Source organism: Lactuca virosa, chromosome 1 (assembly GCF_052849685.1).
Source record: "Lactuca virosa cultivar CGN04683 chromosome 1, Lactuca_virosa_CGN04683_v6, whole genome shotgun sequence".
Taxonomy (NCBI): domain Eukaryota; kingdom Viridiplantae; phylum Streptophyta; class Magnoliopsida; order Asterales; family Asteraceae; genus Lactuca; species Lactuca virosa.
This window is the reverse complement of record NC_136426.1, coordinates 52,412,495-52,431,719: the sequence shown is the minus strand read 5'-3', so window position 1 is coordinate 52,431,719 and position 19,225 is coordinate 52,412,495. Positions and strand designations below refer to the sequence as shown.

Sequence of the window (19,225 nt, the reverse complement as noted above, 5' to 3'; positions counted from 1 at the left end):
TATTTTAAGTAATGAAGTATTTTAATTTTAATTAAATTTTGTGTTTACTAATCATTTTTAAGAAATTATATTTATTTTTTATATTATAAATCTTAAAAATCAATTATTTTTATTTTAAATAATAAAAGATATTAAAATATGATAATTATTACGTGTCACGTATGAACACATCAGCCCGTCATCCAAATGAGCAGTTTCCGGCCCCAAATCAGATACCTAGTTCGCCCCGGATGTACATGCTTCATTTATAAAGGCCCATTAACGAAACCCAATAAAAAGTTAGTTAAGATTATTTTTGTATATAAAGTTAACTAAAAACTCGGTTGAAAAAAGCAAAGGGGCTCTCAAGTCTCATCTCACACAAAGTCCACAGAACCCTCCTCAAAATCTTACTGTTGGTCTCTGTTTCTCAGCTCCCTGCTGCCGCCTCTCGCTTGCCGTCACCAGGCGAACGTCCACTGCCTGTGCCCTGCTAACGCCACAGCACCACCAGTAACTGCTGCCTCCCTCCTGCGTCCTTCAGGTACAATCCCATCCAAAAATCGAATTCTACGCAATGTCTAGGATGATTTTTTAGTTATCAATTTACATTTGATATTTTCTTTTGAGACTTCGAACAGTTTTTTTTTTTGTTAATTACTAATTGATAGTAGCTAATGTTTTGTTAGGTTTGCTCGTTTTTAGTTATTAATTTTTACTGGTTAATATTTCGTTAGGTTTTGTTAATTGGGATTTCGCCACTGTTACCGATGTCGATTGTTGTCGGAAAGCCTGCCACGGAAGAAGCTAACAGCAAAGCGGACGATGAAGAAGTATCAGAAGGCGAAGTTGATGAAGAAGAGGATTCATGGTCATCTGATTCTGAAATCGGAGAAGCCTTGGATTATCTGGACGCCAAAGATGATTCAGGAGCAGTTGATGGAGCTCTAGTACTCAATGCAAGACGTCCAAATGCTCATGGTGGAATCCACTCGCGGCCTAACGCGTCTCCTCTTCAACCACTCTCTAATCGGAACCAGAAGTTTACTAATCATATCAGAGCTTCGCCATTAGAGGTGTATATTTACTTTTGAAATTGGTTATTACTGCTTGATATGGTGTTAACAATGTGGAAGTGTATGTAATTATATTTCTGTTACAGGAGTGGGAAGGAAGATGGGATTCTGGTATGTCAAACTCTGTCACCACTGCCATCCGTGAAAGTGTGAGAGGGATGGCCATTGGTAAAACTAAAACTACTGAAAAAGCTGATCGAGCAACCGTTGAACAGGTGAGTGTCTACATTCAATGCTCAAAATTATTGTTTGCCTTTAGGTTTTTGTTTCTTGGTTATGACCATATTATCTGTTTTGAAATGGAATCATTATTTTTCAGGCAATTGATCCTAGAACTCGTATGGTTTTATTCAAAATGTTGAATCGAGGTATTTTCCATGATATCAATGGCTGCATTTCAACTGGGAAAGAGGTATGAATAACAATTAAAAATCCCATTCCCATCTTTATCATTCATTAGCAATTTTGAGATGTATTTACTTATTACGATTTTTCTGTCAAACAGGCAAATGTTTATCATGCTACAAGATCTGATGGCCAGGAACTTGCAATCAAAGTTTACAAAACTTCTGTTCTTGTTTTCAAGTATGTCCTATGTCCTAATTCTTCTACCTTCTTTAGATTATGTCACATCATATATAGTAATTATACTAATGATCTTATTGTTGTTGACTACTTTAGGGATAGAGATCGATATGTACAAGGTGATTATCGATTCAGATATGGATATTGCAAGCACAACCCAAGAAAAATGGTTAAGACATGGGCTGAAAAGGAGATGAGGAACCTTATGAGGTAACATATTTTTCATTTCTCAGTGATATTTGATTAATGATAAGTTGATTACTGATACCCCATTATGAGTTTTCCAACAATGGTTTTATAAAATACAGAAACTTTACAATAATGTTTTCTAATGACTGTTCAACTGTAGACTGAAGGCAGCTGGTATTCGTTGCCCCACCCCAATTCTTTTGAGGCTCCATGTCCTGGTTATGGAGTTCATAGGTACATGGTGCCATTTATGTTTTTATTTAATATTTACATGATATGCTATCAAATATTAATAAATAAAAATTCTTGTGTTTTTTTTTTTTTTACATTTACTGAAGTTTCTTGGTATGTTATATGTTCAGGCAATACTGGATGGGCAGCACCCCGGCTTAAAGATGCTGCACTGTCTCTTGATAAGCTACGGGAAGGTTATTTTGAGGTAAGGATAATAATGTAATTTTACATTCTTACAGCTACTTATTACCCGCTTTTGCAAACTTGATTGTTCTTAGTGTGTATAACAACCTTTTTGTGTATCTATATGTAGATGATAACTTCAATGCGGGTATTATATCAAAAGTGCAAGCTAGTACATGGAGATCTTAGTGAGTATAACATACTTTACCACGAGGTAAATCTTCTTTCTGTTTTAGTTGAGCATTTTTAAGGAATGAATAAATACCATCTGATTATTGAATATTGGTGGTAGGGTCACATGTACATCATTGATGTATCTCAATCAGTTGATCTTGATCATCCTCATGCACTTGATTTTCTGAGAGAGGATTGTGTTCACGTATCTGTAAGTTTTCCATGTTGTGTTTTAAAATCAGTAATTTAGTGGGATTAATAAAATAAAAGCAATGAAATGTTGTGGGATGCAGGATTTTTTCAAGAAAGGTGGAGTAGCTGTTATGACTATTCGTGAATTGTTTGATTTTATTGTTGATCCTTCGATTAATGAAGATTCTGTGGATAGTTACTTGGAGGAGGTATATTTATACAAAAATGTTTCACATTTTTATCAGTTTATATAACAAAGTAGTATATGTAATATCATTAATCAATTTCCATAAATTCAGGCTCAACAAAAAGTTTTAGCTAGAGGGGATGAGATATCTGCAGAGGAAGAAATTGCAGATGCTGTTTTCGTCCAGGTGTGCATCACTTTACTTTTACACATAATAGCAACATATTTACATTTTAAAGTCGGTTTCTTTTCTGATTAAAGTTTTTTTTTTTTTTTTTCTATTATTTTTTTAGTCATACATCCCAAAGACTTTGGATAATGTGACAAATGCCGAGGAAGATGTGATACGATTAACGAGTGGGCAAGACACTGGGGATATGTATTATAAGACCATTACAGGGCTCAATCATGCACGATCTATTGAACAACAACAGCATAATGAAGCAAATCTTGGACAAAATGCCCCTGCTGGTGGTGGTAAAACAGAAGGTTTAGACTTGCAAGATGATGATGAATCAGAGGGTGAAACAGATGATGATGATGATTCCTCTGAGGATGGATCTTTTTCTGATGATGAAAAAATGACAGCTGAGGATAAAAAGGCAGCTAGGAAAGAGAATAAGAAGAAAGTGAAAGAAGAGAAGAGAGAAGCTCGAAAGAGTAAAGTGCCGAAAGCTGTAAAGAAGAAAAAGAAGAAGTTGGCCAAAGCAAAGAAATATCGGTAGAGTTGACTTTATATATTTAACAATTTTGATTCTGGTATATTGTAGAAAATTGATGACATTTTTGTATTGTGACTAGAGCTTTATTTGCTTGTTTATTTATTGTTACCAATTTTATTTCAACTGCTGGTGTTATATTCTTTTCCTTCACATTAGATGTGTAATTCAGCATGTATGTATAGGGTTGCAAACAATTTGAAAGCATAGGCTCAACAATGTGAACTTAATATTAAATTTGACCTAATAGCTCCACGTATCTTTTTGATCCAAGTTCGAGCTAGATTTGTAGATTCTAATTCAACTTAAAAGGTTCATATCCGTTGAATATATTCATCAAAATAATGCTTTGACCAGTCAAGCTATTAAGATCATATTCAATAGGGCGAGTTGTCATATATTGTTGGTTTTGGGGCTGAACCATTTATATTTTATGTACTCCATTAAAACCACTCTATCTATGATGAAAAGAAAAAAAAAATCCATCAATGACCATAATGACATTTTATTGCCCCGAAGGGTGTTACCATGATAAGAAGATATTTTTTTAGTAAGCCATCAAACTAACATGTTTTTTCTATTTTAACCATGATGAAATAAAAACAAAAATAAAAATAAAAATAAAAAACTTTTTTAGTTTTTTTTTATAAAGACTTTTATTACAAAATTTGTTAAATACTGTTTTTATTGTTTTTTCTCTTCCTTTTTCTTTTGTAAAAATAAGAAAAAGAAGAAAACCATGAATATTTTTCTTTTTGGAAACTGAAATTGTTAGTTGTGATAGTGTGACAAAATAAAATCTTTATATTTGACAACTTTTTTCAAATGTTTGTGCCTGCTAGCACCAAAAACTTAATGCTACATACCATCAACAATTATCGCTCAATCGATTATTCGGTAATTATTGACATTACAAACCCAAATTTAATTACTCAATAAGATTAGGAAAAAGTACACTTGCTCATGTGAGTACCCTAGATATAACTTATTTGTTTATTTTAAGGGTGAAAAAGTATACTTGTTAATATGAGTACCCTAGCTTTAAACTTATTTGTTTATTTAACGATGAAATCATATCATGTTTGTCATTCGTTTGAATTTGTTTGTTTATAAGACTATAAAGTTGAGGATTTTTCAATGTACAATTCATATTTAATAAAGATAGAATACACCAATAACCAAAAGAAAGATGTGTTGGTATATGTTTTGTACAATTCATATTTAATAAAGGTAGAATACACCAATAACCAAAAGAAAGATGTGTTGGTATATGTTTTGTAGTAGGTCCCACACATAAAAAAATAAAAATATATCATTACTAAATTATATAAAAAAATATAACATTTATTTTAAATTTTAAAAAAATGACCTACAAATTGAAAAAAAAAACGAAAGCATATTATTATAGGCCCAAAAAGTAAAATTACAAATAGTTTTAAGTGTGACAACTCCTTAAAAATAATACAAAAAAATCAAATGATATTACGGAATTTAACAAAAATTTCTAATTCTAACAATCTTTTCTAAGACCGGAGGGTGTGGGTGGAAAACTCCCCTCATTTTTTGTGGGCCACAACACAATTTCCCTTATTTTTCTTTCCTTCACCTAAACCCAATGAATGAGTGAAAAACTTCCCTCATTATTTTTTTATTTTTTTAAAAAAAATATATTTCCTACAAATATTATACTTATTTTGTAGGGAATTAAAAACCATGAGTTTTGATATTTTTTTATAATTTTTAGTAGATATATAACTTAATAAGTATTAAAAAAGATAAAAAAAAAGTTGGCCAATAGGAATAAGAGAGAGAGTGATGGAATGAGCTCTCTCACCTTATTTCCTCACCACCTTTCCCTCGGTCAAAGTGCGGTGTTCAGCTGAGAGGAAAAGTTTCCCTCACCCTTTCCCTCGCCCATACCGTCCGGCCTAATAAAGATACTTTAACAAAAAAAAATGCAAAAAGTTATTACGAATTACGATTGTCAAATTAGAAAATTCTGTTAAAATTGAGTGATTAAGTAGGAAAAAATGTCAAGTAATAACAGGGTATGATGATTTATTTTTTCGACAATAACAAGGTATGATGATTTTTTTAAGAATAAAAATGTTTTAATAAAAATAAAAATAAAATATAAGTTGTTGAATTACAAAACAAATGAAATATAACGATTTTTATATAATTTCCCATGTTTAAAACACCATAAGCCTAGTTGTAGTTTCAAAAGCTTGGAGATGTTTCGAGGCTTTAATTTACTAAGAAATAACTTTTTGACTTTTAGCTTTTACAAAAAGTTAAAAAGTTCAAAAAATGTTTGAGAATTAGAATAAAACTTTTCAAAATAATTTTTTGCCAGGAAGAAAAAAAAAGTTTGTTATAGCTCATGAAATTATATCTTTTTATGACTTTGGCATTTTAAAAGGTAAAAGACATTCAAAAAATCAAAAAATATCATCCATAAAATTTATTTTAAAACAACTTTTAACTATTACTACTTAAAAAAACTTTTATAAAAAGAACTTTGGATTACCTCCTAAAGTACTAGTAATCAGCATAACTCAAATTTGATGAGTACGCCGTCGTATTAGGATTGGCGTTTAGTAAGTTCATTGAAGGGACTTGAGCAAATGCAAATGTCAAATTCAATGGATTCACAGGCGGAAACCCTAGAAGGTAACCAAGACATCGATCATCAAAGCCTTGACTACGACATCGACGCAGCAGATGATTTCGAAACACTGGCTCGAACATGGCTTTCCACGCTTCCCGCAGACAAGTCTCTAAACCCTTCCGAAGTCGAAACTTGGCTTCAATCCAACAATTCCTCCTTACCCGATCCCATCAAATCAATGCCTCTATCAGATGTATGCCAGATGTTTACTTCGTTTTTAAACGATGGAAATCTCTCCAACGAGGTAGTCTCTTCATCTTCCACACTTTTTATTCACTATTCTGTTATCAATAGCATGTGTAAGCACACTTCCGGCATTATCCCGAAATCGGGGATGTTTTAACTTGTTATGAATTCAATAATGTAAGATTTAGCATTAAATACGGTTTTGTTTTTGTAATTTGGATCTAGCTAGTGCCTCTTCAGAAAATTAGCAATCCTAAGACTGTAAATTTCAAATGCTTTTCGTTTCTACTTCAATAGTGTTTCAGTTGCAATTTATATGATGTTAAATGGCATATTTCATATGTAATATGTAATATGGTAATTGTAGTGATAGTGGTTTTCTGTTGTGGTAGGAAAAAGATCCTAATCATGCTCGTTTCCAGCGTAGTGATCAGTGGAAGCCTATTTATTCATGGTTAGAAACATTAAAAACAGAGGAGGTAATTAAGTCAAAAGAAATTATAGATTGGCTTACTGAGAACCCAGAGATCAGGGATGATTTGTCTGCAAGACACTCCCGTTATCACCTAATGCACTACATTAAAAAATGCCACATGAAAATTCTCAAGAGAATAGAGAAGAAGAAGGTAAATTTTACATTCTCATATTGCTTTTATAATTTTTTTCACTTGATGCAACACATATGATTTCTATATTGGCATAAATGAATCACTTGTTCATCTGGAGTGGACGTCATTCATCATTAATAGAGTAGATATTGGTGATATCCATTTTTAGAGTTCATTAGATCCTTTACACTTTGACTTTGCAGGGATTGCATGCAACCATCAAAACAACTTCTCCAAGTCCAAAAGCTCACAAGATTGAGGAAAATAAATCTCCAGTTGTGGTTCCAAGTATGTAACTTGCATTTATACCCTAATTTTTTTTTTTATCATTCTATTATATTATGTATTTAGTGTAGTGTACTTACTATATATAATATATGATTGGAAATTTTGGTAGGTAGTAGTGTGACCAAGCTGCCCAAGGATAGTCCCATATACATAGTCAAAAGAAATGAAGCTTTTCGGAAATATGAGATGTGAGATTCTTTTTTCATCTATTGTATTTTTCTTTATGCTTCATAGAATCCTTCTTATTAAAAAATATATATAATTGTATTTGTTCAATTGTGGTTGCAGTTTAATAGAAATGGAGAAACAGCTTGCCACCTTCTTCCAAAATCAAGAAGCCACAAATGTTGTAGCAGGGCCATGATGATCATAGGATAGCATCATGTCATGTACATGACCCCAAATATGTAGAAAGCCTTGAGACTTCACTCGACTTTTAAGTTGATATTATTAACATCATCAGTTTCATCCAAATATTTAAATCCTAACTGACAATTTTAATTCAAATCTGCAAAAGTTCAAAACACAATTAAAATCTTATGTTTATGAATTAATGCATTGGAAACTTGGTCATCAACAAATGAATAACCTTTACTTTTTTTGTCACAAACATTGATTTGTATGACCGTTTCCTCCAATTTGTTGTTTTATAGATACGTCATAATTCTAAAAAAGCGTTAGAATAAATAAATAAACATTACAATACACTATATTCAAAGGCGTATGCTTAAATCTCTATTTCACATTTGTTTTAATCTCATCATAAAACATTTTGTAATATGCTACTTGTTAGTTGTTACTTTGTCATGTCTACCGTATTTCGAGACAGTTCTTATTTCATTAATTCTTTTTGCACATTGTTGCAAGATCTCTTTTATGCACATACACAGGCACTGCTACAAAATACAAATAGTATCAAGTACGGTATAAAAACAAAATATGATAAAATACTACTATGTTTTATTTATTAATAACGGTGTCATACTAAGTTCTAACCCTCTTAACAAAATTGTGATGATATAGCTTGATATAAAAGGCTCTCTTATTTTGAATATTTAATAGATTTGATTAAGTAATCAACCAATGACAATGTCTAAATATGAAAATGTGATTAAAAGATCGTGGAAAGCCTAGACATATCTAGAAAAATCATCCGCATGGAGTCAATTCGGCAAAAAAACACCAATACAAATAACAATGTAGCTAACAATCACTTTGTTCTTTCTTTTTGGTGGTGGATTTTTTAGATCGGATTGATGCTCGCGTGATGGCCAGACTGAAAAAATCGAGATTTTTATGACAATGTTATGGGTTATTTGGACGTCTCAGAATGCGGTTGTTTTTCGATCGTCTGAATACAGGAAACAATTTATTTTTGATGCTATTGTTAGAGCATTCCTTTCGTTGGTTTTCTTTTAGAAACTCTAAGACTAGGATTAATTGGATTGTTTGGTTGAAAAATCTAATTATTCTTTAATTTTGTTCTTACTAGCTCTTTGCTAGCTTTTTTATATATATTTTGGAATCTTGTTGCTACTAAAAAAACAACCACTTTGTTCTCATTGATGATTTGATAGACATCCTTGTGGCTGATGATATAACCGTCTTACCCAATGTTTTAAAAACCGGTTTGAACCGTCCGGTCGAATCGGTTGGACCGGGAACCGAGGAAATGAACGGTTCAACTATCACCGATTTTATGTCTATTTCTGAACCGGAACGAACCGGCCGGTTTTTACAAAAATCCGGTTGAACCGATTAAATTAAACCGGTTGATCCGGTTAAATTGAATAAAAACACATGGAATCGAAATATTTTGCATATTAAACTTTGGTGGTTTTTTCAAATCTATTAAGTTTTTTCCCGAATAAAAGCATATGATAAGTGTTATAAAGTTTTTTGATGTGTTTATATTCATCTACGACTTTTTTTTTTGTAACGCATGTGGATTGATGTAAAGCTTATGTTTATGTGTTATTTTAATGTATTTTGATTGATCTACAACTTGTTTTCATATGTATTTTTAATATTTGAACTTGTGAACATCAAATTCTTGATTTATGTATGCATGTATGTGTTATTTCAATATATTTTGATTGATCTACAACTTGTTTTCATATGTATTTTTAATATTTGAACTTGTGAACATCAAATTCTTGATTTATGTATGTATGTATGTATGGAAAAATACAAGAAAAATGAAAATTATAGAAACCGGTTTACTCGACGGTCGAACCGGTTAAACCGGCAACCGGTCACCAAACCGGTTCAATTAAAAAACCGCTTTTTAAAACATTGGTCTTACCATGCAAAAAGTTATGTTGTTTGCTTCTCTTTGTTAGCGAGTTTATATATATGGACATTGATTTGACAATTGACATAAATGCAAGATATGTGGTGAAAATTTATGTTGATGTTTTTGAACTTCTAGATGGCAAATAGAAAAGATGTATCATACATTTCATTGTGTTTTCGACATGTGATATGATGAGATTCTTACAATGGGTTGTTACCGGTGGTGGCCCTGGGGTCGTGCGGGTATGCGGTTGCATGGGGCCTTCAATCGTAAGGGGCATCCGATTGAGAATTTTTTGTAATATTATATTACAAAAAAATTTAGAAAAAAATAACAATAATATGTTAATTAAAGTATAATTGCATGTTAAAAATCCCGTTTATATTATTAACAACAAAATTATGTTTGTTAAAGTAGTGGATTCTTTTTGTCTTTAGGTTAAGAAATTTCTTTATTAATATTTTACAAAAAAAATATGGGGCATTAATTTAATTTTTGCACAGGACCTCCGAAATCTTAGGACCTGGTTGTTACAAGTGGTTATACTTATAAATTTATGATTTGAGAATTGTAATTGTCCGGTTGAGAGAATGGTCTGATGATGTTATCGTCTTCTTTCATTTTATTTGATGCGAAGATTGTTGAAATTTGTTTAGGAAAGAAATAATTTGTCCCACATTGCTATAGTATAAAAAGGTGGAGTGAGCTTCATACTTATAAAAGGAGTCTAATGTTTTTGTAACAAAATGTCATACTCAAATATACTTTAAATTTGATTTTTTCTAGCTCATCTTGTTTATTGTGTAGAAGTGTTTGGGCAAAATGTTGGGAGAGTGTTGACGTGATTGGGGCTATTTGAGAGACTAGTATATGTAAATAATGTGTTATTTGTCATTTGGAAATTTTATTCTCCGGAGGCCTTATATTTTCTCTAGTTTAAAGTTTTGCACATATATTTTTGTGTTCAAATTGCTTTGTTATATTTCTACCGAGCGGGTTGTTGTGAATCTTTGAAACTATTTTCCTAACAAAAATGAATTTGGAGATTATATAAACCCATAATTAGTTTCACATTTCTTTGTGATAAACCATTCTCCAAATTTGCACCGAAGTGTTGTAACTATAGATGACACCCTCTATTGGTTTGACACATCCCTCAACGACAACACTCACCATGATGCTCTCACCTTTGCAGTAATTTCCTTTCCTTCCTAGTCGTACCTTTTCCATCTCTTCAACATTTACATGCCAGACCTTTGCCATCCCTTAACCCCTTCACCGTCGCATTTTTTCTATACCATGTGCTTTTTCTTGTTACACTATCTCCCATTTAAAAATTAAATTTAAAGTTAATTTGTATATTTCAATCAATAAAGTTTATAATCATGTTTTTAACCCCCATGTAATTATATACATTTGTATTCATTATAAGGAATCACAAGTATATCATATAAATAACAACTAATCTAAAAGTCATCCTACATCCATTTATAGTTTGATGTAGTAGAAAAATTTTCTATTGTAAATTTCAACAAAATACCATTACATTTTTTATCTAAAACTTCATTCCATTTAACTTATTATGAGACCATTCTATTTTTACACAACTTTAATTTGTAATCTCTATAGTAAAATATATTATTAATATATATCATTTATGTTATATATATATATACACCATTTTGAATATTATAAAAAATATAACACATATTAGTTTCAATTACAATCCTTGAAAAATATATCAATTTAAAAAATAGCTATTAAAATAATATTGTGGCATAGTAAAAACCATAGTTTTTTTTTTGTTACATTGCTTGCTCATTATGATTTTATTTTCTAGCATAAATGTTCCTTATCAAATATGGTGTTATGTCGTTGTAAATGACTATTTTCATTTTTTTTTTGTTCTTTTATCATTATGATGTTATTCATATGTTTATCTTACTTATTCCTTCTCTTTCACATTCCTCATTACTAAATTGGTTTGACCTTGAGAAATTCAAAGCCACATTTAAAGGCCTATATTTATGATCCCTCTTATTCTGCATCCAAATTTGGATTTGGTAATTTTTCCCTTTTCCATCAGGGTTTAACATGACACTTATTTTATCATTTGAAAAAAAAAAAAAAAAAAAAAAAAAAAAAAAAAAAAAACACGAAGGAGATACACTTGGAATCTAGCTAAAATGGATACTTTGATGTTTGAAAGTAGTAACAAAATAAGTAGAAATAGAATAAGTACGAAGATACATGTATGGAAATAGTGTAGGATGGAGGGCAATTGATTGCAAGTCTAACCACTTCCATTGATATTACAAGCTTCCTTATCACCAAATTGTCATCTTGTAAAGCTTGTTTTCTATGCATCGTCTCTCTTAATCGCTAAGATCGTCCCGACTTTAAGCAGTATGTAGGAGTTGCTATGGATCACATAAAAAACGATATTCTAAGTGATGGTTTTAGTATTGCTTTTTATCCATTTATTCATTCCTAGTTACAATAAATTGTGTATCGAAAATGGTCTTTTTAGTAGAGGAGTTGATGGGAATTCCAACAATTATGTATTCGATGCATGGGCGGATCTAGTTCATAACAAGGGTATGCAAATGCATGCCCTTAATTTTTTCATACATATGTTGATTTTTTAGAAAATAAATAAATTATGTATTAAATGTTATGGTTGCATGCCTTAAAATTAATACTTGCATACCCACATGGTGGCAAAGCTATGCACAAATCTTTTGCGAAATGATAGACTTTTAATTACATCATATTTAGAAATAACCCATTTGCCAAGTTTTCACCTCAAGAAAACGACCTAGTTAAATTTTAAAGTGATTTGAGCCTATAAAATATAATCTTATCCATTACCTTTGTATTTAAAAATTCTTTCATATCACTTTAAAATATCTTTTAAATGTTGCGTATTTTATTATCCAAAATTTGAACAAAATGTAGGACTTTTTTCTTTTAAATCTTTTATGTAGGTATCAACTTTTTTATGTTGGCACAGTTTAATTTTGACTTTGTGGCTTTGAAGTTTAAAATTATTATTTAAAAAGATTTATTCAATTCCTTTTTAACTTCTAGAAGTCTTTCATATATATATAATATCTTTCTAATATAATTGTATTTTCTAATATAATTGTATTTGATAGGAAACCAAATCACTGCATTAGAAAGATTTTGTAGAGTATAAAATGATAATAAATAAGATTTCGATGCATAATAACCTTGATTTTGTAGAGTATAAAATGATAATAAATAAGATTTCGATGCATAATAACCTTGATTTTATCATTTCATGTATTCTGCTTTTATGTGCTCATAAATTTTGAGTGTACTTTTTGTAAATTTTATTTTTGTTCTATGGTTTTCTAGTGTTATTTTGTAATTAAAAATGATTTGTCGTATGTGTAATATGGCATTAGTAAAAAATTAGTCTATGATTTTCGCATACCCTACTTTATTTTTCTAGATCTGCCACTGATTCGATGTAAAACTAAATGTGTTTAGAAACAAGTAGTTATGAGACATTAATGATAACCATGTACACGTGGTCTTATTTATAAAAAAAACATTTATTACATACAATATATTGTTTATATTTTATTATAAAAAATTCTTTAATTGTCTATTGAATAGTTACATCTATTAAACGTTTAGGTGTTAGTTTTTTAAGAAATAAAATATATATAGTTTGCAGACCACATCTGTAGAAGAATAAATGGACTAAACGTATGCATGTTGCAAGAAGAAAAAACTGTTTGTTTTTTAAAATCCGCATACTTTTAAAATAAACTGTTTTTTTTTAACTCGAAAAAGTTTTTTAATATTAAAATTTAAATAAACTGATTTTTCCTTATGTATATACGCTTTAATGATTATAAGCTATGTAACAACGTAATTTTCCAAACAAATTTTTCATTTTTAACACAATTAAAAACTCATTTCATAATTCACCAAATCGCATATGTCTCAAATGTCAACAAGTAAAACACAATCCCAGAATCATAAAAACAATCTCCCGCGAGTGTGTACAATCATGCCGGTGCCTTGCCGCGATCCTCGGAACTACCTGAAACACATAACACATAACACGGTAAGCATAAAGCTTAGTGAGTTCCCCAAAATACCACACATACATAACAACCACTCGAGGCTATGCTCAAAAGACCCTCTGGTCAATGTGTCTCAGTGGGACCCTCCGGCCCCACGACTCTGATGGACCCTCTGGTCCCTCAACTCAGCATCTCAATATAATACATAACAAGCATATCACAAACATATAGCAGCAATTCTTAATACACAACACATACACATAAGACCCACTGGTCACACATAAGTTACCACTCAAGGTAGGTATAGTGAGAAGACTCACCTGGTAAGATAGCTAGTAAAAATCTGGTGCCCGAACTCCTCGATCTAGCCTCCGACTATTACAAGGATAAAATTTCTAATTAATACACTCCTTACATTCTCATTCCTATAAAATGGGTAGAAGACCATTCCACCCTTTCCTGACCTCTCTTAATCAGTTTAACCAAACCCTAAGGTCAACTGAAGTCAACTCCAGTCAACAGTCCAATATTGACCAGACTCGCCGAGTGCACTCGTGTGACTCGGCGAGTTCAAGTGTATCCTCTGAATCCCTCTAAGGCCTCAAATGACTCGTCGAGTTAACCTCCCAACTCGACGGGTTATCACTGGGTCACGAATCGCAAGGCAAATCCGATCCGACTCATCGAGTCATCTCATAGACTCGGCGAGTCGTCTCCATTGCATCACTCATATGGCCTTCTGAAGTCAGATCCGGAACTCTAACCCATAGATCTGGCCTTCTAGCATCCAAAAGTCACGTAAAGGTCTGAACTTGGGGTTCATGCATGGTGTATATTGCTCTATATACCATTATGACTCCATTAAAGCTTCATAGCTTCAAAGCTCCAAGGTTACTCACTCATGGCTTCCTACTTTCTGTTTCTCTGGACCTCACAAGGTCCAGATCTAAAGAGCAACAAGAGAAAGGGTTTGGATGCGCCCAAAACCCCATCAAAATGGTGATACAAGCCCTAACTCAACAACCAAAGGAAAATCTAACCAAACACAAGGAAGGCAAGAGCTTATACCAGATCTGAAGCTTGAAATGAAGATGAAACTGATCCCCCAACTCTTCTCTCAGATTCTTGCAACACCCTTGATCCTCTTCTCGAAGAAATGACCTCAAATTAGCCTCTTTCCTCTCTAGCTCACAAATGACTCTAGGGTTTCTCTCAAGGGACGAAGACACTGATGGGAAGGGGCCAAGGAGGCTATAAGTGACTTTAAATAGGCCCAAGCCCGGGAAGATTAGGGTTTCTGCCCCCAGTGCTGACTCGTCGAGTTGGCTCTCCGACTCCTCGAGTCCATTCATTTTCCACGTCACCAAGTCGCGATCCTACTCGACGAGTTGAGGCGCCAACTCGTCGAGCCACTCCTCATTTCTCAAATAAAATACTCAATTTATCATACCTGGACTTTCCGGATGTTACAATTCTCCCCCACTAGGATTATACTTCGCCCCCGAAGTCATGCTCCTCAAATAGTTCTGGATACTGCTCTCGCATCTCGGACTCCGGCTCCCAAGTCATCTCGGACCCTTTCCGATGTTGCCACTGAACCTGAACCAGGGGCACTTCTTTATTTCTCAAAACCTTCACCTTTCGATCCATAATCGTGATTGGTCTCTCGATATAATTCATGCTCACATCCACCTGAATGTCCTCCAGTGGTACCACTGCCGTCTCATCGGCCACACACTTCCTCAACTGAGATACATGGAAGGTGTTATGGATCTGACTCAACTCCGCAAGTAGCTCCAAGCGGTATGCTACCTTACCCACTCTAGCGGTCACCCTGAAAGGACCGATGTATCGGGGCCCCAGCTTGCCCCTCTTCCTAAACCGTATTACCCCTTTCCATGGGGATACCTTCAGGAGAACGAGATCTCCAACCTGAAACTCAAGTTCGGATCGTCGCCTGTCCGCATAACTCTTCTGGCGACTCTGAGCCGTCAGTAATCTCTGTCCGACCTGCTGAATCTGCTCAGTCGTCTTAAGCACTATCTCAGTGCCACCCATCACTCGCTGCTCTACCTCTCCCCAACAGATGGGGGTCCGACACCTCCTTCCATAAAGAAGCTCAAACGGAGGCATGCCGATACTGGAATGGTGGCTGTTGTTGTAAGAAAACTCCGCCAAGGGTAGGTATGTGTCCCAACTTCCACCGAAGTCCATAACACATGCTCGAAGCATGTCCTCGAGCGTCTGAATCGTCCGCTCACTCTGGCCGTCTGTCTGGGGGTGGTAGGCTATGCTGAAACTCAATCGTGTTCCCAAATCCTCATGAAACTTCTTCCAGAACCTGGAAGTAAAACGCACATCCCGATCGGACACTATAGATGTCGGCACCCCATGCCGAGCTACCACCTCTCTCACATATATCTCTGCCAACCTCTCAGCAGAAGAGCTCTCACTAATAGCAAGAAAGTGAGCGCTCTTCGTCAACCGGTCCACAATCACCTAAATCGCGTCGACACCCCGCGTGGTCCTCGACAACTTGGTGATAAAATCCATAGAAATTTGTTCCCATTTCCACTGGGGAACCTCCAGTGGCTGTAACTTGCCATGAGGACGCTGGTGCTCAGCCTTAACCCGACGACAAGTCAAACACCTCTCGACTACCCACACAACATCTCTCTTCATGCAGGGCCACCAATAATCCCTCTTCAGGTCCAAATACATCTTAGTGGCCCCGGGGTGGATAGAAAATCTCGATCTATGCACCTCCTCCATCAGTGTACGCCGCGCCCCACCCGTATAGGGCACCCAAATCCTTCCTCGGAAGGTCAAAAGTCCTCTGCTGTCCGCCATAAACTCGGACACCTGCCCAATCACCCGCTCCCTCTTTCGGTTCTCTGGTCTCACGGCCTCCACCTGGGCCTCTCAAATGATGTCTAAGACTGGAGTCATCACTGTCATCCTCATACACACGTCTCAGATCGGGGTACTATCAGCTCTACGGCTCAGGGCGTCGGCTACCACATTAGCCTTGCCTGGATGATACAGGATCTCGCAGTCGTAGTCCTTCACCACATCCAACCATCTCCTTTGTCGCATGTTAAGGTTGGGCTGATCCATCAGATACTTCAAACTCTTGTGGTCCGTATATATGGTACACCGAACCCCGTACAGATAGTGACGCCAGATCTTTAGGGCAAACACCACTGCCCCCAGCTCCAGATCGTGGGTGGGATATCTCGTCTCATGAGGCTTCAATTGCCTCGAAGCGTACGCTATCACGTGCCCTCGCTGCATCAGTACCGCACTCATGCCCGTAATAGATGCATCACAGTAAACCACAAAATCCTTCATTCCCTCCGGGAGGGTCAACACGGGAGCCTCGTACAATCTCTGGCGAAGGGTCTCAAATGAGGTCTGCTGCTCGGGACCCCAAGTAAACGCAACACCCTTCCGGGTCAAACTGGTGAGAGGGACGACAATCTTGGAGAAATCTCTGATAAACCTTCGATAGTATCCGGCCAGTCCCAGGAAACTCCTGATCTCGGTGGGGGATCTCGGCACTTCCCAATTCATGACTGCCTCAATCTTGGCCGGATCGACCAAAATACCATTCTGGTTAACGAGTTGTCCCAGGAACTGGACCTCTCGTAACCAGAAATCACACTTGGAGAACTTGGCATAGAGCCTCTCCAATCTCAATACACCCAAAATCTCTCTCATGTGCTCCTCATGCTGCTCTCAGGACCTCGAATACACTAAAATATCGTCGATGAACACAATCACCGAGCGATCCAACATAGGCCTACACACCCGGTTCATGAGATCCATGAACGCTACCGGTGCGTTGGTGAGCCCGAAAGGCATCACCACAAACTCATAGTGCCCATAACGTGTCCTGAAGGCCGTCTTCTGGACATCCTCCTCGCAGACTCTCATCTGATGATACCCAGACCTCATATCGATCTTCCAGACCTCATATCGATCTTGGAAAACCAAGATGCCCCATGCAACTGATCAAATAAGTCGTTGATCCTCGGAAGTGGGTAATTGTTCTTGACCGTCAAATTGTTCAACTCCCGGTAATTAATGCACATCCGGTGTGAACCATCCTTTTTCTTGACAAAAAGGATCGGGGCTCCCCACGGTGAGCTACTCGGCCTGATAAACCCCTTCCCCATCAGCTCCTGCAGCTGTGAGGATAACTCATGCATCCCCGGAGGCGCAAGGCGATAAGGTGCCTTGGCAATAGGCGCCGCTCCTGGCACAAAATCGATCCGAAACTCTACCTGCCTCACGGGAGGTACTCCCGGCAACTCCTCGGGAAAAACGTCTAGAAACTCGCACACTATCGGAACCTCGGAGATAGAAATCGATCTCTCTACAGTAGCCCACGTGTCCATCACGTACGCCAAAAATCCCATACATCCCTGCTGTAGACTCTGTCTCGCTCTGGCGGCCGAACAAAATGCCGACCCAGATCGGGTACCCTCGCCATAAACTATAAGCACTCCCCCACTAGGGCCTCGAATGGTCACCAACTAACGCTCACAGCCGATCATAGCTCCAAATTGACTCAACCAGTCCATGCCCACGATGACACAAACATCCCTCATCGCGATCGGTACCAGATCTATCGGGAACTCTACTCCGAATCTCTCAAGCACACATCCACAAATCACCTCCGTCGCAAATACTGCATGTTCATTGGCTATGGAGACTCTCAGAGGTCGACTCAACGCCTCTCGTCGGATGCTGATGTGAAGACTAAATGCTAAAGATACAAAGGATCGACTCGCACCCGAGTCAAATAACACTAAGGCAGGCACAAAACTCACAAGAAAAGTACATATACACAATCACAATATAAGCAAAAGAAATATCTCAAAAAGGTAATAATAAGAACACGTACCAGCCACAACATCAGGTGCTGCGCGGACCTCCTCCGCTGTCAGTTGAAAGGCTCTCCCACGAACCCTCGGTGTCTCGGCCTTCACTGGCCGGCTCTCAGTAGCACGAGTAGAAGTAGGAGCAGATCCCTGGGCTGATCCCTGCATGAGCTGGGGGCACTCGGCCTTCCGGTGGCCGGTCTGGTTGCAATGGAAGCAAACCGAGAATCTCTTGGGGCAATCCTTCTCCATGTGCCCCTCTTTGCCACATTTGTAGAAAATCCCCAAACGGAAAGAACCCTCGTGACTCTTGTCGCACTTGCTACAAGTGCGGCCCTTCTGGCCCCCAACTCTGGTATCCGCGGGCTTGGCCCGCTTCGTCGCCGGATGCGACTGCACTGGTCTCCGGTCCTTACCCCGGGACTCCTCCTCATCCTCCCTGGTCTGCAACTCAAGCTCAATCTCCCTCATCTTGGCATTGGCCTGAAGCTCGGCCAATGTCTTATACGAAGAGTTTGCCACGAACTCTCGTATATCCCTCCTCAGTATGCTCAGATATTGACTCACACGTGCCTGCTCATTGGACACGTGCTCAGGACAAAACATCGCCCTCTCGTGGAACATCCTCGAAATCTCAGTCACTGATTCTGTCTTCTGCTTGAGAGACAGAAACTCCTGTGCCAAACGTTCCCTCTCCACCGGGGGAACATA

The 19,225-nt window shown here is 36.3% G+C and overlaps 2 protein-coding genes across 2 annotated transcripts; both read left to right on the top strand.

Moving 5' to 3' along the window:
* The first annotated feature begins 331 nt into the window (after positions 1-331).
* On the top strand, positions 332-3,644 carry LOC145129745 (uncharacterized). The gene is made up of 13 exons (XM_079064561.1): positions 332-523; positions 717-1,055; positions 1,142-1,270; positions 1,375-1,467; positions 1,561-1,640; positions 1,737-1,850; positions 1,990-2,063; positions 2,192-2,268; positions 2,377-2,460; positions 2,539-2,631; positions 2,714-2,821; positions 2,912-2,986; positions 3,093-3,644. Exons 2-13 carry the CDS (start codon positions 750-752, stop codon positions 3,522-3,524), a joined length of 1,665 nt encoding a protein of 554 aa, XP_078920687.1. The 5' UTR covers positions 332-523; positions 717-749; the 3' UTR covers positions 3,525-3,644.
* A 2,429-nt stretch (positions 3,645-6,073) lies between these two features.
* On the top strand, positions 6,074-7,745 carry LOC145129815 (ribonucleoside-diphosphate reductase subunit beta). Its single transcript, XM_079064655.1, has 5 exons — positions 6,074-6,433; positions 6,768-7,001; positions 7,187-7,271; positions 7,381-7,459; positions 7,560-7,745. The coding sequence occupies exons 1-5, from the start codon at positions 6,146-6,148 to the stop codon at positions 7,633-7,635; spliced, it is 762 nt and encodes a 253-aa protein (XP_078920781.1). The 5' UTR covers positions 6,074-6,145; the 3' UTR covers positions 7,636-7,745.
* The last annotated feature ends 11,480 nt before the right edge of the window (positions 7,746-19,225 follow it).

Bases quoted from the DNA above. Each gene is read 5' to 3' on its own strand.
- LOC145129745 (XM_079064561.1), top strand. From the start codon at position 750: ATGTCGATTGTTGTCGGAAAGCCTGCCACGGAAGAAGCTAACAGCAAA. The intron at 2,064-2,191 runs GTACATGGTGCC...TTATATGTTCAG, and splicing joins CCTGGTTATGGAGTTCATAG to GCAATACTGGATGGGCAGCA. The intron at 2,269-2,376 runs GTAAGGATAATA...ATCTATATGTAG, and splicing joins TACGGGAAGGTTATTTTGAG to ATGATAACTTCAATGCGGGT.
- LOC145129815 (XM_079064655.1), top strand. From the start codon at position 6,146: ATGCAAATGTCAAATTCAATGGATTCACAGGCGGAAACCCTAGAAGGT. The intron at 7,002-7,186 runs GTAAATTTTACA...TTGACTTTGCAG, and splicing joins AGAGAATAGAGAAGAAGAAG to GGATTGCATGCAACCATCAA. The intron at 7,272-7,380 runs GTATGTAACTTG...AAATTTTGGTAG, and splicing joins ATCTCCAGTTGTGGTTCCAA to GTAGTAGTGTGACCAAGCTG.